Raw genomic sequence first — 17,946 nt, 5'->3', positions numbered from 1 at the left:
CAGTTAGCATATTACGTAGGTGTATATGCATGGCAGTGATAGTTTTAACGGCTAGCCTCTATTACAAAGCCATAAGGTTTACATGTCAGATTGGGACAGAGAACGTGTTAAGTTTCAATTCTATTATTTTCTCCTTCGTTCTTTGATCGATTCGGAGCATCGTATTTTAGTACTATATAGTATATTTTAGTACAATAAGCGGGCTAAATGAATATATTAACATATAATATGCTCTACGATTTGGAAGAACGGCCGCCTATGACAGTTAAAATGAAAAACCTATCATTCTCGTAAAACCTACTTATTTATTGTCTAAGTTTGACACTTGACGATAAAATACTTCTTTAAGAAAGGAGGTGTCAATTCGTAGCTGCTACAGTATTTTTTTTAAAGTTAAAGAGATAAAATGTTGATGCTTAGTTACCATTGAAATAACAACTGCTTAGCAACTGGTGGCACCCTGGCTGCTGACGTGGTTGGCAGTGCGTGTAGGTATTAATGACAGCAGCTTGAATTTGAGTGCTTAGTTACCACTGAGTTTCTAACCGTTATTGTCATTGTGATTAAATAAGGGTGTATGTGTTAAAGAAAAACTCAGAAGTTAAGTTATATGTGACGAACTGAAAGCCTATGCTAAAATGACAACTTAGATGTCCTTATTTTTGTAACGATTGAAGTGTATATGTTTTCTTGGACACCTTACCCGCTCAGGTATATCTGATGCTGACTGTACGACGTTCGAATCCAGTACCATGAGTCATTGACAGTGTCAAAACTTGACACACACAGACATTGTCAAAACGTTTCTTTTCTTAATGGCTATCTAGTGGAGTGTGCTCAAGCCATAAAAAGGTCAAATACGGCGTTCACTGAATAAGAGATTTCCTTTGGTAGAATGAATCTCTGTGTTCCTAAAATGTATTTAAGAAGTGGAGCCACCCAGATTTTTGATGCAGGTGGGGGGTCCGGGGGTTTTAAGGGTCGGTGACGTCTGAGGTTAATATTTTTTAAAGTATAGGTTCCATGTCAAGTTTAGTATCATTTCCAACTAAATCAAAGATGTAGACATACATTTCATCTAAATCGGTTCAGCCGTTATTGATTTCCCAATTCCCATACAATCTTACACCTTTTCAATTTTGAGAGATTTTTTTTTGAATAAAAAGTATCCTATGTTCTTCCCGGGAACTCCAAATATCTCTATTACCAAATTTTATCTAAATCGGTTCCGCGGTTATTCCCATACAAATTTTCACCTCCCTTTTCACACCCTTAAGGGATGATTTTTGAAATTTAAAGTATGCTATGTTATTCCCTGGGACTGAAACTACCTCTGTACCAAATTTTAACTAAATTGGTTTAGCGGTTTAGGCGTGAAGAGGAATTTAAAAAAAGTAGTTTTTTCATATTTTATGTGTTTTTACTTCGGAATGGTGTCATTATGATATCATAAATGAATTCGGCATCCCCGATTTATACGAAAACGATACCAAACTTGGCCTAGTAGCTTAAATAACATAGATATCAAGATCCAATTGAGAGCCCCCCCCCCCTAAAAATTTACATCAAAAATCTCGGTGGCTCCACTTCTTAAATCCATCCTTGGGTCCTAAGGACCAATCCTGCCAAAGGAAATCTCTTGTTCACGCAACGCCGTATCCCACCCCCAGCACCTTCTGCTAATCGGAGTTCCAAGTCATATTGGTAGTTCACCAGTTAAGTATGATATGCTACCCATACTAATTTAATTTTTAGCAAGCAGAAACGTCTGCGAACAATGCTATTAACGCGCTTATGGCAGAAGTCGCTAAGGTCTCCTAGACTCATAATTATAGTGGAAAGATTTGTTGGGTCTTACGGCTCGATTTGGAAAATGAATTAGATTTCTACTAGACTTCAACAAGTTACGATATGGATATAATTTAAAGATATTTGTAAGATAGATATGTCAAATTTGACGTTTACGCGATTCTGGAAGTCCTTTTGAACGATTTCGACAAGTTATGACTTAGATATCCAAGTCACATCTAGTCGATATCTGATGTAGATCTAGTTGATCTCTAAATCGTCTCTAGATCTTGTGATTATCTCGAAATCCGAATAGGCCTGTTAGTGGCTAAATTATCGATCCAGAGGCCGTGAGTTCAAGTCTCACCCAATACAGTGATTTTTCTACTTTTAAATTTATTCTAAGCTTAAGAGCATCATTCGCAGACGTTGCTGCTTTTAAAAAAATAAACTAAAATCTAATTCAAAATTAAACACATAAAAAGTGAAGAAACTTAACCTTGCAGATACTTCACTGCGATTGACAGCGTCAGCGATTCCCCGCAACAGATTGTCACGTCTGGCGATTGGCGATAAATGACGCGATAAAATTTTAGTTTATTATTTGCGGTGACAAGCAAGCGCACTATAATGGATAATTTGCAGACATCATAATCTACAGATGCTTGCAGCTTCAAAGGTAACAAGAGCGCTTTGCTTTGGCAAATCTTAACAGTCCCCAGCAAGCTCGGTTATCCATAATTAGTTACGCTTACGCTCTCATTTTAAAAATACTAGTTAGATTGCTCTGCAATTTTGCACTTACAATTAAAAAGATAAGGTATATTATGCCTACAATTAGTCTATGTAGCTTCAGATACCATATAGGTCAAAAAATACAGCGTAGGTATTTAAGTTTTTCATATAAAATTTGTTTTTGCTCTATTTCGTTTGTTTTAGCAGCTGGAGCTATATGAACTAATTACAGGCATGTACCTATACCTCATGTCATTGTACTTGTATGTGCAAAGTTTCATTACAATCCCACACGAAGTTTTAAAATGAGAACAAAACTCCGTTTGTATGGGAAAGCGAAAATCGGCAAAATCAGTCAGCATGCAGGCAGAGTACCTACATAAATATTTCAAGGCGAAGAACTGCAATCATCTCAGGCATAAGGTTTCGCAGTATAAGAAGACGTTACTTAACTACTTGCGCATTACTAGTAAGTATTTAGCATTCAGTGTAACGCTACGTCTTACGTAGGCGAACAACGCGCGAACGCGGCGCGGCGCGGCGCGGCGAAAGCGGCCGCCGCCGCGCCGCGCCGCGCCGCGCCGCCTGACATTCGCGTGCAAATCGCGCCGCACCGCGTTCGCAACGAGATCGCTTACGTAGGACACTTCTATGGGCATCAAAGGATTGATTTCGCCGCGCCGCGCCGCGATAACCTAGTATTCATATGAATCATGGCAGACAAGTGACTAATACCGCCGTTACAAGTGCTATTAAGTTTAATAGCCTCCTTATCGGATCTATTTTTCCTTGAAATGCAATGATATTTTTATTTTTAGGAAAAGTGGAAAATATTAAGTTCGATATTTTTTCGAGTGCTAATTTGAGCCTACCTAAACCATAAGGATACCTACCTTGCTGCTAAACAATGAGCAGTAATCGTTTTCATGAAACTATAAGACTTACCTTAATGTGAACTCAACTGTACCACTAGCCTGTACTCCTATCTTATATCCCGGCAGCGCACTTACAACCCCTCTGGTATTGCAGGTGTCCATGGTCGAAGGTAATCACTTACCATCATTCGATTCGTCTGCTCATTTGCCTCCTATATCATGAATGAGCTATAATAAAACCAGATCAAAAGTATATGTACAGTCAGCATCATAGTAGGTAGCATCCAACATTCAAATAGTTCGATACACCATATTATTTGCATGGCGTACCGAACTATTTGAATACTTTGGATGCTATTATACGCCGCTATCTACTTCTTCTTCCTCGTGTTATCCCGGCATTTCGCCACGGCTCATGAGAGCCTGGGGTCCGCTTGACAACTAATCCCATGATTTGACGTAGGCACTAGTTTTTACGAAAGCGACTGCCATCTGACCTTCCAACCCAGAGGGTAATCTAGGCCTTATTGGGATTAGTCCGGTTTCCTCACGATGTTTTCCTTCACCGAAAAGCGACTGGTAAATATCAAATGATATTTTGTACATAAGTTCCGAAAAACTCATTGGTACGAGCCGGGGTTTGAACCCGCGACCTCCAGATTGCAAGTCGCACGCTCTCACCGCTAGGCCACCAGCGCTTCCATCTACATTGAAATTTTATAAAATATGAAATTTATGCCGCTGCTTATCTACATTGAAATTTTATTCTATGAACAGGACGCCAGCTCACATTATCTTCTAAGACCAAGTTATTCAGCGCTTCAGGTATCACAGGTATATTACTTAAGTATAAGACGCCAAGATTCCCTTGTGTAATGTATATTAGGAAGTTACTTAGCGTATTAAATCCGTGGTTTAGCTGCAGTATACTTGAAGAACAAATTACGTTAACTTTTTCAATATAACATTATTAAGTTACCATGTCGTCAGCTTGCTATCGCTCAATATTGGAGGTAGGAGATACGTATTTCTGAAAGATAAGTTATAAGAGGTATTTTTACGTGTAAATGCATTTTTTACCTTACTATAACGGGGAAAAAATAAATGTCAAAATGTTATTAGCATTTTATCTAAATCTAAAACCAGGGTTCGAACCCGGGACCTCCTGCTTCGTAAGCAGTCGTGTCACTACCGACTACGAGTAGGCTAGGAGGCCGGGCCGTCAAATGGCATTAATAGGATAGGAGATATTTTATAGATATACCTAGTTTAGACCCCATAGATTAAGATAGGTTTAGTTCAGTTTCATTTCTGTTAGTAGGTAACTGTGCGATTATTGAGATTCTACATTTTCGAGTAAAATATATGTACAACATTTTGAGCTATCGTGGTTTGAAAGGAATACATTACTAAGGCTACGTTCACACGGCGTAATTTTTCCCGTATACCGTATACGAGATTTTATCGAATATCGTAGTGATAGCAAAATTTGTATGGCAACTCTGAAAATCGTTCACACGGCGTCTATACGAGAAAATCTCGTATTCGAGACATATTTTTTACCGTATACCGTAGGGTTTTGCCACCGGGAATGCGAGATTTTCGAAACGATTTTATCGAATGCGATACTCAGTGGCGCTTACGTTTACGTTGAGTCGTTCACACGGACAAACTGGTTTCTCGTATACGAGACGCGCGCGGGGCGCAAGTCTCTTGCAAATATAGCTTCCGCCCACTAGATAGCTGCCCAATTTTGTGTTGTCCCTATTTTATTTTATTTTACCTATACAAGTTTTTACATGATTTTTTTTACTGTCGATTACTAAAATAAAACAACGTGATATTCAGAAGACATGAGTTTTATTCAACCACAAGATCTTCAACACGTGACGACCACTGTACCAGAGTATGTTTAACAGGTAATAATAATAAATAAACAAAAAAATAAACATATAAAAGAATTGGAATACGGGGATCCATGTCGGCGTGCACTCAACGACTGGTGGTGTGGCGGCAGGTAAGGCATTGAATAGACGCCGTGTGAGCGACTGTCACGTATACGGGAATACCGTATACGAGAAAAAACCGAATGGATCTTGCGCCGTGTGAACAGACGTCCCGTATACGATAAAACCGTATGCGAGAAAATATCGAATCGAATAGTCGCCGTGTGAACGTAGCCTTAAGGTATACGTGACAGTCGCTCACACGGCGTCTATTCAATGCCTTACCTGCCGCCACACCACCAGTCGTTGAGTGCACGCCGACATGGATCCCCGTATTCCAATTCTTTTATATGTTTATTTTTTTGTTTATTTATTATTATTACCTGTTAAACATACTCTGGTACAGTGGTCGTCACGTGTTGAAGATCTTGTGGTTGAATAAAACTCATGTCTTCTGAATATCACGTTGTTTTATTTTAGTAATCGACAGTAAAAAAAATCATGTAAAAACTTGTATAGGTAAAATAAAATAAAATAGGGACAACACAAAATTGGGCAGCTATCTAGTGGGCGGAAGCTATATTTGCAAGAGACTTGCGCCCCGCGCGCGTCTCGTATACGAGAAACCAGTTTGTCCGTGTGAACGACTCAACGTAAACGTAAGCGCCACTGAGTATCGCATTCGATAAAATCGTTTCGAAAATCTCGCATTCCCGGTGGCAAAACCCTACGGTATACGGTAAAAAATATGTCTCGAATACGAGATTTTCTCGTATAGACGCCGTGTGAACGATTTTCAGAGTTGCCATACAAATTTTGCTATCACTACGATATTCGATAAAATCTCGTATACGGTATACGGGAAAAATTACGCCGTGTGAACGTAGCCTAACGTGCTGGTGGCAAAGTGGTAAAGCGTTATAACGTCGGAGGTCACGCGTTTGACCCCGGGGTCGTAAAATCTGGATGAATGAATCTTACGACATGGTACGGTATATAATTTAATATTTAGGTACCAACCGCCCTTCGATAATGGAAAACATTGTGAGGAAAGAATACTAATTTTTGTGAGGTCTAGTTTCCCTTCTGGGTTGGCTAGTCAGATGGCGGTCGCCTTCCTGAAATCTAGTGCCAGCTTCTAGTTAATAATAGGCCTGCTTTTGGATGCAACCAGCAAAGGGGATGTAATATTTAAATGTGGTCACTGACAAGCCTTCTAACAGTCCAAATAGCGTGGCTGCAATCCAAAATCGGTCCGTGAATGTCAAAAACGTAGAATGTTTAATATTAGGATGTCGTCCATCTGGATGAATCTATTGTAACGGCATCCATTTGCAAGGCTCGTCAGTGGCCTGCTTAACTTAATTATAATAAAACTGTCATACACTTGCCATTAAATTTGTCATGTCCATGTCACACAATGTTATTCTAAATGACGATATATCGAACTACAATTTTATATTACTAGCGACGCGCCCCGCCTTCGCACGGGTTAGTAAATTATACACTTAAACCTTCCTCAAGAACACTCTATTGATAGGTGAAAACCGCATGAAAATTTGTTCAGTAGTTTATGAGTTTATCGCGAACATACAAACAAACACACAGACAGACGCGGCGGGGGACTGTTTTATAAGGTGTAAAATAAATAATAAAAATCCGATGCAGTACCCCCGGAAAAGAGCTAAGGGGTTGTGCACAAATCACGCGAGGTGTTTTCGGCTACTTTTTGACCCCCCCCCCCTCTGGCTTGGTGATATATGGTGAGGTTCTTAGCTAACCCTACCCCACACAACCTAACGTGTATTTTTTTGTAATTTTTTCATTCGACCTAATTTTAAGATAAATAGTATTGTATATAGAAAATCTTGTTTATTTTTCTATTTTCGTTAAATAGACTGGCTATTTTGAAGTCCAGAGTGAAGAAACCGAAAAAAACCGACAGAGAAAAAATATAGATATTTTTTCTCGGTAGATTCTACTCATGTGGTAGGTTTTTTATCTTAGTTTCCATCACTATAGAAAAATACACGTCAGGTTTTCTTATACCCCCCGGGTATAAGAAAACCTCACGTTTATTTTTCCCCCAACGTGATTTTTTCGTGACCCCTCCTCCCCCCATCGAACCTCGCGTGATTTGTGCACAAGCCCTAAATGGAGAAGGGGGTAATGTAAAACTTTGTTTTCCTGTGAGCTTATTTGATCACTTACAAACTGTGTCAGCTAAATATTCGTCGTACTAAGTACTATATCGACCCACATCTTAACTTTTCCACTATCAGCCCTTTAAGTCCCAAAAACCATATGGATTCATGAATATTAGAGTGCTACTTAATAAACTGACTTTGAGAGAGAGCACCTGTAGTTAGGTCGCAGATAAGCCAGCGGGGTCCCGCATCGAATAAGGGGCAATATACACGGGTAGGTAAGTAAAAGCACCGAACTACAGAGACAGCGCGTGATGGAGGGTCTGCCATCTCGTGACCAGGCCGCGTAGCCAAGATGCCAATGTTAAGAGGCCCACTGATTAACAGTCCGCCGGACGGTATCGGCCTGTCAGTTGTTCGGAACTGTCAAAATTTTGTTCTAACTGACAGGCCGATACCGCCCGGCGGACTGGTAATCAGTGGGCCCCTTTAGATTTATTATTTCATAAACGGTAGTTTTATTATTTTATTACAGTTTATTATCGCAAATAATGAATCTCAAGCAGTTTTATCTCTCACGACACCGACGTTCTTTGAGGGGTGAGCCGTCGTACATAGTAAATGTATGGGATGTTTGAAGTTAATGTTTAGGATATTTCTGCTTTCATTTAAAAAAGTTATTAAATGTAATTTTACTAATTTGGTAACCCACTTTCGATATCAATTTGAAGTTTTCTGTTATCTGTTATATTTAGGGAATTATCACCTGGCTACACTTAACGATTACGGATTACGGATGGTGGACGACCGGTTGGGCGTCCTAGGTATCGCTCGTGCGATGAGGTCGTGAAAGATCTGAACGAGCTCGGTGCCGTCGATTGGACAGAAACGACGCTAGACAGAGAAGCATGGCGTTCCTTAGTGTCAGAGGCCAAGATCCACTTCGGGTCGCTGCGCCACGGCAGTAAGTAAGTAAGTACACTTAACGATTAGGTACACCTTGTATATCCTAAACTTGATGAGATTCGCGTGTCAAGCGCAATCTTCTTCAATGTGCTCTACCCCTAATAATTGTAAATTATATACAAACCCAATTTGTGTAAAACGCACCACCGCTATATCCCCATTTATTCCGCACATGCATGATTTAAGGGGTGACAAAAGAACAAAGAATGCTGGGAAATAAATAATACCTGCCCGATTTTTACACCCAAACGAAAAACGACCTAAGTGACTGATTTTTTTTTAACTTCGCGCTCTTTTCGATCGAGACAAAGTGTGTGAATATTAACGTGAAATTTTTGTTTTTAATATGATATTGTACGTTCAGTGAGAGGATTGGGTATTGGGTATTATGATGGTAAATCAGTGAATTTATTACTTCGATAAAATTAAAATAACGAATATGCATGTAGAGAGAATTTTTAATCAAATAGGTTTTGTTCGCAGTGTCAGTAGAGTATAATAAAATTGTAAAATAAATTTTAAGTCCTTTGTGTGTTTAAAATGAATGACATTTAAAACAAAATATGTAATACATTATCCTTCATCATTCATCAAAATTATTCTAACCTAAGGGCCACCCCACACTAACTCAGCACTATGCACACTATACACTAACACTAGCACTAGCACTAGGTCAGCGCTATGGAAATGACTGCGCAGTTGCGCCAACGTTGCGTCGAGCAGCAGCCATATGGCTCCTCTACACGATGGGCCAACGCCGGCCACTCCAAGGGACGCATTTATGCGTTAGAGGGAGCAAGTGATATTGCTATCTCATTCTACCGCATGGCTGCGTCCCTTGGAGTGGCCGGCGCTGGCCCATCGTGTAGAGGAGCCAAATGAGTTGACTAGACGCCGACGCTCGGAGACGCTAGTGTGGGGTAGCTCTAACCCAACAAGCAAACGAAATAAATAAATTGATTGAAATTGAAAATTTATTGAAATCTAACGTTAGGATCGCCGGGCGTTTCTTTTTATCCGAAAGTGCCAATCTGTTAAATTTTCGGTATTTTGGGCCAACCTGCCATCACTCTGCCTGGCAATATTCCCCACTCCATTTTAGTTTGGTAATGACGTAACCCACATCTTGCACCTTGGTGCGGCATCTCATCTCGAAATCCTCACTTCGTCATGTCATGAAGCTGTTTATTTCTAATTACGAATTCATATTGAAAGCATTAGGTGTGCATTTAGGTATGTCATATCTCATATTCATGAGAATCATGGGATTATCTGTTGTTGCATAATAATGAGCGTTTATGTAGGCATAGTATATCTATCTGTGGCAATAAGCATTTGCTGATTGGTCATTGTCGTATAGGTATTGCATTTACGGACCTGGAACGTTCTAGTGCAAATTATGCTTATTGATGTAGAATGCATTAGGCAATGTATGGTTAACTCTAATTATTACCACCTTAACAAGAGAATACTTAAAATTTAACAGGCATCATTATGGTAGGTAATAGTATGTTGCTAAGTTTTAAAATAAATAATTATGCTTGACAAATGTGTAGGGTAGGGTGGTTCACGTTTGTATGGGAAAAATTCAAACTCTAGCTAGAAGAAGCGGCACCCTCTCATTTTGTTACACTTGTTCTGTTGACTAAATATGCCAAGTTTTGTAATCTTATCTCAACTACAAGGGGGTGCTCAAACACTTTGAAATTTTTCAAAGTTGTATGAAATTCATAAAAATCAAGTTATTATTTTTTTGAGTTTTATGTACGTAGTAGTTTTCACATTATTTCAAAGTGTGATTAAAAAGTTACTTGGTGAAAAACCATTTTTATTTCTATTTTTAATTATTTTTTTAGGTGAAATTCTAAAAATCTTACTTTTGAAAAATTATAAAGATTGAAATAAAAATGTTTTTCTACTTATAAACTTATAAATCAGATGTGCAAATAATGTGAAAACAGATACTTAAATAAAATTATGAATATTAAATACTTGCTTTTTTTTTGGTTTTCATACAACATACAAAATTTTCAAAGTTGTTGAGCACCCCCTTGTAGTTGAGATAAAATTACGAAACTTGGTGTATTTTATCAGCATAATAATTGTTACAAAATAAGGGGGTGCCCCGTCGGAAAATTAAAAAAAATGTTTTTTGGACCACCCTAGTGTAGGGTAGCAAATATGGTTATCCATATTAAACAAAATATTATGCGCTATGATTAGCACAATCGGATTAGGACTAACCTCTAGAACAGTCCTGAAATTTGATATGTATATTAAATTAATATAGACATGGAAAAAAGACCTTTTATTAATATTATTTCATGTCCACACTATTTGACTTTCGGGGACCTCGAGGAACCGCCGCCATCTTGGAGAAATTTGCATTTTACTGGGAATCTAAATTCTCTAACTATCTATCTATTAGTATTAACACCTTTAAACGGGCAATTCTTGTATATTTATTTATATATATATTTCGGGGATCTCGGAAACCGCTCTAACGATTTAGATGAAATTTGCTATATGGGTTTTTTCGTTTATAAATCGATCTAGCTAGGTCTTATCTCTGTGAAAACGCGCATTTTTGAGTTATTATATATTTTCCGAGCAAAGCTGGGTCTCCCAGATATTGACAATGTGATGTGAGGCAACAACATGTTTTTATTCTTATTCTATATAATTATATCTCCTTCATCGGTATAGTTTACACCATAAAGTTAAAGTACCCGATATCTATTGCGGCAGCTCTAAATATTCTTCTTACACGTATTGCGACTAAGTTTATTAGGACATAAAAGACAGGGCCCGATTCGGATTTTGAAATAGATATCTATTAGATATCTTTTAGACATCACCAAGATACGATAACGATATTTTTAAGATCTAACCAGTCAATGACATTTGCGCAGTTCTGGAGATACTCTTGAACGATTTCCACAGGGATATGACTTACAGATCCAATTCACATCTAATAGATATCTTACTCTATCTAACGTAAAAGTGACATTGGTTGCCCGAATTGCGCTGCAAAAGAGAACTAGTTGATATCTAAACTGTAACGTATCTAGAATGGATCTAGTACGTGTCGTCTCTTGTGAATATCTTGAAGTTCGAATACGGCAGTAAGTTAGGACATAATCAATGTAGTGCAATATGATAGCGTGAGTTACGTGACTGCATCGTTTGCTAGCTCACATACATAGATAATAATAAATACCGGAAAAACCCACTTTATAATGGTCATCCATTATGCGCATTCTATGGCGGCGCATAAAACTCATTGTATTATTATACAACGAGATTAAAATGAATGGTTGACTGCCGGTGCTGAAATGATGCCCAGTGGCCTATAGAAATAAACCGGCCAAGTGCGAGTCGGACTCGCGCACGAAGGGTTCCGTACCATTACGCATAAAACGGCAAAAAATAACGTTTGTTGCGACCTGCCCCACAGAAAAAAAAACTTTTTTTTCGCGTCAAAATTTTTTCTTCTACTTTTATGGTTTCGTACCCAAAGGGTACCTGATTACTAAGACTCTACTGTCAGTCAGTCTATCTGTCTGTCTGTCTGTCTGTCTGTCACCAGGCTGTATCTCATGAACCGTCGTAATAGCTAGATTGTTGAAATGTTTATTTCCTTTGACGCTGTAACAACATAAATCTAAAAACAGAATAAAATAAATATTTAAGCGGGGCTCCCATACAACAAAAGTGATTTTATGCCATTTTTTGCGTAATGGTACGGAACCCTTCGTGCGCGAGTCCGACTGGTTTTTTCTAATCAGAACACGATACCGAATTTGCTCTAAAACAAAACGGATACCCACTATTTTTGTTTGTATGAATATATGAGAATTAAATATTAGGTACTAGCGATTAGAATAGCAATTGGCCGTTCCCTGAGCCAGAAATGTAAAAATACCCCAATTGTTATCCTATTTTTCTAAGAAACGTTGATATTTGTAGACGTGAGAAAAATATATATAATTCTTGATTATATTATCTTTAATAACACAGCTTTCGATACACGATTCATAACACTTCGCTCGATACAATTTATTCCCAAAGTAACCTCCAATTCGAATTTATACTCCAACTTTACTTGTTTCTTTACTATGTGACACTATGAAACAAAAAAAGGAGAAAAATCAATCATAACTATAACAATAATTTGACAGCTTTAGAAAAACTATAATTAGAGGCAATTTTTTTTAAAATAAATAAACATCAACTAATTTTATCGTAACAAAATATCGACTTCAGCCTGCAAGCTCTATCTCCGTCCGTCTTTCGAAATGAGACAGTGATAGCTGAGCGCTCGTGCCAGACGGACCTGTACTACGTGTCCCCAAAACAAATATAAGATTTACTTATAAAAACTGTGCTGTGTTGTGTGTCCTAGTGATATACCGTGTGCACCAAAACCTTTAAGTTATAATGGGTAACAAGCAATTGAATAAAAAGAAGATATCTCGAAAAAGACAACTCGGAAGATTCCAACAAACAATGGAACTAACGTAAGTAAAAATGTATATTTATTACACAGTGAAATAAGTAATTATTACTTAATTTAATATATACTCGATCGTACTAATTAGTAATCCATATAACTTAAAACATTCTAAAATTTAATAATCGCTCCATCTACCGGTTAAACATTGTCATCAATTCATCATCTAAATAGCTTAAAAGGATATTGCGATTCGCGACGTTTACACCACGCAGCACTAGCGCCACGGCAAAGACAGAAAACATTGCCGTCTATACTTCGTTTTTTTTAGCATTAGAAATTAGGTAAACAATCTTGACGTGTCTTTTAATTGAAAAACACATTTTAAAAATAAGTTACGGCAAATTTGTAACAATTATGAATCTAATACGATCATTTATATTCGTCTGCTTTCATAAGTAATAGTTATAGATTTTTAAAAAGCGTTTTTCAATTAAAAGACATGTCAAGATCGCTTACCTTCTTGCAAGTTCTTTCTAATGCTAAAAAAACGAACTATAAGTATGTGTGCGTCTCCGTGAGTCGTAATTCAGTAATTCAGTAATTTATTGCTTTCATAGGTACAATTACTTAGGTCTTACATTAGAATGGTGAACAAGCTATGAACCCTGTAAGGGCACTACAATTTAAGTATGTAGCTTACAATCTAACAATAATATTAGGTACGTAGTTACGCGGTTGCGGTGTAGTGGGCCTTCCTATAAATACGAGCACACAGTGATACACGTAACGCACACAATTAGACGCATAAAGCGTTCTTTTAGCAATCCATCCACCTATCGAGGGTTCGAACCTCAGCTCGTGATTTGTCATGCGTCTAAACTTTTTACTTTTTTGTCTTTCTAGGAAAAGAAGAAAATTTGATAATTTCACAGCCGAACATGATACTACATCTTTAGACTACATCGAGTGAGTATAATTATTTGACTTGTGCTGTTTAGCCCTACCTACGTAACACAATACACTACTACAATTTATCTTTATTAACAGACTGCAAAATATGGAAATGGAATCTCCGATTTCATCAACCACTGACATTCAAAGTAACGAGTAAGTTCTAATTCTAATTGTGGCATTATCTATGAAAAGGGACCTTATTGTCTATGGCGCTTACGACGCACATGTCGCGCGGCGTGGTATTTATATCAGAACATCGTTGATAATGGCGGAAGCGCCATCGACAATAAGGTCCCTTTTCATAGATAACGTCGCATATGTAGGTACCTATGTCGCGCGTAACTTCGTGCGTTGCGATAAATACCTACCTACTCACAGCGGCGGCGTACGAAAAGACCTTAGTTAGATTTAGATACCTACTGTTTTCCTATCAGTGCAGATGCTTATATCTTTTTATGCTTTGAATTGATATTCTCAATTATTTGGACATATTTTGTACTTATTTTCCTAGATGGCTATTCTATTAGTACTACCTACTTAGCAAATGTTCGCCGAAAACTAAATAAAATGTCGCCAATCAATAATATCGTACGAGATACATTGCCCTCATCAGTTATTTGATATTCTACAAGAGGTACTTAATTTAAAAAAACCGGCCAAGTGCAAGTTGGACTCGCACACGCAGGGTTCCGTACCATTATGCAAAAAACGGCAAAAATCACGTTTGTTGTATAACTATTTATTTTATTCTGTTTTTAGTATTTGTTGTTATAGCGCGATAGAAATTCAATCATCTGTGAAAATTCTGTCTAGCTACCACGGTTCATGAGATACAGCCTGATGACAGACGGACAGACGGACGGACGGACAGCGAAGTCTTAGTAATAGGGTCCCGTTTTTACCCTTTGGGTACGGAACCCTAAAAATTTACACTGATAGAATGTAATAGGGTTGCCTGAGTAAGTCCCGGAAATTAAAATCCCGGGATTTACCGATTGTCCGTACTTTCGTTATTCTTTTACGTATTTTTTAATGAACTGATAGTTATTTTATATTATACCTACCCTACACAATAGTAAATGATTTCCTTTTCTTGAGCGTGTTGACCGATTTTTTATTTTAATAAAACTAATAATCTTGGGCAATTATTTCCATTTTCAATTTCTCATCTACCTGTGATAGAGCATTTTTAGGGTTCTGTAGCCAAACGGCAAAAAACGGAACCCTTAAGGATTCGTCATATCTGTCTGTCTGCGTTTCGCGGGTCCATGATCAATTTATGAAATAGTAATGGACTAATTAGGGGTTATCCATTAATTACGTCACACGAATTTCTAGGTCTTTTTAGGGTTCCGTACCCAAAGGGTAAAACGGGACCCTATTACTAAGACTTCGCTGTCCGTCCGTCCGTCTGTCACCAGGCTGTATCTCACGAACCGTGATAGCTAGACAGTTGAAATTTTCACAGATGATGTATTTCTGTTGCCGCTATAACAACAAATACTAAAAACACAATAAAATAAAGATTTAAATGGGGCTCCCATACAACAAACGTGATTTTTGACCAAAGTTAAGCAACGTCGGGAGGGGTCAGTACTTGGATGGGTGACCGTTTTTTTTTGCTTTTTTTTGTTTTTTGTTTTTTTTTGCATTATGGTACGGAACCCTTCGTGCGCGAGTCCGACTCGCACTTGCCCGGTTTTTTATTTCTTGTCACACTTGGTCACATTTGGCAAACCCCTCCCCCCTAGTGTGACGTCACATTTTTTCTACGAAATCGCCAAATCGAATTAAGTAAGTACTTATGTAGGTACTTATTATTATTAATATTTTATCCAAATTTTTTTGACGATATAAATATTAGTAATTTTATAACCCAAAACTGCTTAGGAAAGAAAATTAAACGAATAAAAACGATTATCGTTTTAAAAACTTGTTATTTAAATGTACAGCGAATAAAATAATTTAAATAATTTTTCGGTTACTGATGAAGTTAAAGTGACGTCACAAAGTTTGTGCCTCCCCCCTCCCCCATGTCACAATATGTCACATTTTCTTGACCCCCTCCCTCTACACGTGTGATGTAATTAATGGATGACTCCTTAAATTGAGTGATGTTGTAAAGAAATGACTGGCTGCTACAATTCTTCGACCGACAGATTTGTCCGGATGCTTAATGAGAGGCAAAATGTGGCTGTTATTGTTCATCATCACTTGATGATAAAAAATAGTGCGAAAAATAGGAAATTCACGAGTGGCGATAAATTAAAACACGACCGAAGGGAGTGTTTTAATTTGACATGAGTTGCGTATTACCTATTATCACATGTATCGTACAACGTTTTACAGTACATATAGCCCTTTAAATATTTGACATAGTTACGTAATGTGTGTGTGCATTATCGCACTAGTGCGGTAAAGTCCATATGTGCTGTAAAACATCATACATTTATTTAATTTTGGTTTTGACAGTGAGGCGACCGGCTCAAACATTTTGAACCCACGCATTGCACAGGTGGATGACACTTATCGGGTTCCTAGTCTATTAGAGGAAGAAGATACCCATGAGGTAGGTGATTCATGCTAATTATGCTTATTGATCGTATGCAGAGAACAATTTTACCTTTTGTACTAACTACCTAGCTAGAATAACATTGTTTCAACTTCGTGTGCCAGAATTCCATCGTAAATTGATTTATCACACGATTCGTAGTCTATTATACAGGGTCTTACTTCTATTTCTCTCGTTGGTTCTTTACCACCGGTGCTTTATATGTACAGTCGACGTCAAATATATGTATACATTTTTCACCTTATTACAAAGGAGTAAGGTGCAATAGGTACATATCTTTGACGTCGACTGTACATGATGTGACAAATTGTAAATGCTAACACGTACAATATATTTTATTTTCAGTTACAAATATCGTTCAATGTGGAAGAAGAGCTTCCTGACAAAACCGTCGGTCGAAGAATTGTCGCAGTTAGTTACCATTCGATTCGATTCATCACATTTTATTCAATAAAAGATTGTATGGAAACTATATACATAATCGCAATATTTCACTGAACACCGACAAAATCGCAATTTTCTTGTTTTGTTCATACTTCAAGATGGACTCTTTGTGACCTTGACGTCACGGTCACATATCGTTTTGTTCGGGGCGTTTCGCGAGTGAAGTACGACTGTCGGACTTTGACTATCATTTCTGACTTTTGTATTCCTTTAATGCAATGGATCCCATATAGACTGTTGATCCTAAAGCCAAACCTGATCGATTGATACCATAAATGAAAATTAGTCATCTAGCCTATTATCGATAAGTATATGTTTTTCTTCATCAAATTATCAATAATTTTCAGTTTTTAGATTGTTCCCTCTATTAACTCCTAATAGTCTACCTTGGTGCCAAATTTCAAGTTTCTAGGTCAGCTGGAAGTGGGTTAGGTTTTTGATCTATTAGTCAGTCAGTCACAAAAATGCCGGTTTTAAAACGTTAATTTATGAATAACTGTTAGAGCTACGTTTACGAAATTTTGTATTCTAGACAAGATAAGGGGCTTGAATAAATGTGCAAAATTGCATGTGAGTAGGTAAAATTGGTTTCAAGTTGTGAAGTGGTTTGTGTAACCCTCGTGCCTTGAAACCCTCGCAAAGCTCAAGATTCCATTTTCGGTATTGAGAAGGACCAATATTGAAATATCCGGATCCCGGGATTTATTATTCGTTGTTAGGTTGAAACTTGGTTAGGGCATGCAATATCGGAACATTCTCAATCCCGGGATTGATTTCCGATATTGCATGTCAATCCCGGGATTTCAATATTAATACCGGTATTTTGATATTAATTCGGATTTTTGCGATATACGAGAAAAAAAGCTAATATATTTGACAATAGAGTAGATCCGAGTACCTATTTGATATAATTTCAATTTGAGACCTCTACACGTTCCTGAGAAAAAAGGTCTTGACTCTTGAGTGATTCCACGAACCTATGGAACCCTGTAAAATGAATAAATTTGATTTACAGTCATATGGTGCTATTTTACAGCACTAGTGCGATAATTAGCAATTACGT

At 37.7% G+C, this 17,946-nt stretch overlaps 1 protein-coding gene across 1 annotated transcript; it reads left to right on the top strand.

The window, feature by feature from the left end:
• Window positions 1-13,659: 13,659 nt before the first annotated feature.
• Window positions 13,660-17,472, top strand: LOC134680565 (uncharacterized). The gene is made up of 4 exons (XM_063539678.1): window positions 13,660-13,879; window positions 13,961-14,020; window positions 16,340-16,436; window positions 16,785-17,472. Exons 1-4 carry the CDS (start codon window positions 13,782-13,784, stop codon window positions 16,935-16,937), a joined length of 408 nt encoding a protein of 135 aa, XP_063395748.1. The 5' UTR covers window positions 13,660-13,781; the 3' UTR covers window positions 16,938-17,472.
• The last annotated feature ends 474 nt before the right edge of the window (window positions 17,473-17,946 follow it).

The sequence above is a fragment of the Cydia fagiglandana genome, chromosome 3 (genome assembly GCF_963556715.1).
Source record: "Cydia fagiglandana chromosome 3, ilCydFagi1.1, whole genome shotgun sequence".
NCBI lineage: Eukaryota > Metazoa > Arthropoda > Insecta > Lepidoptera > Tortricidae > Cydia > Cydia fagiglandana.
This window is presented reverse-complemented; position numbering and strand designations above follow the sequence as displayed.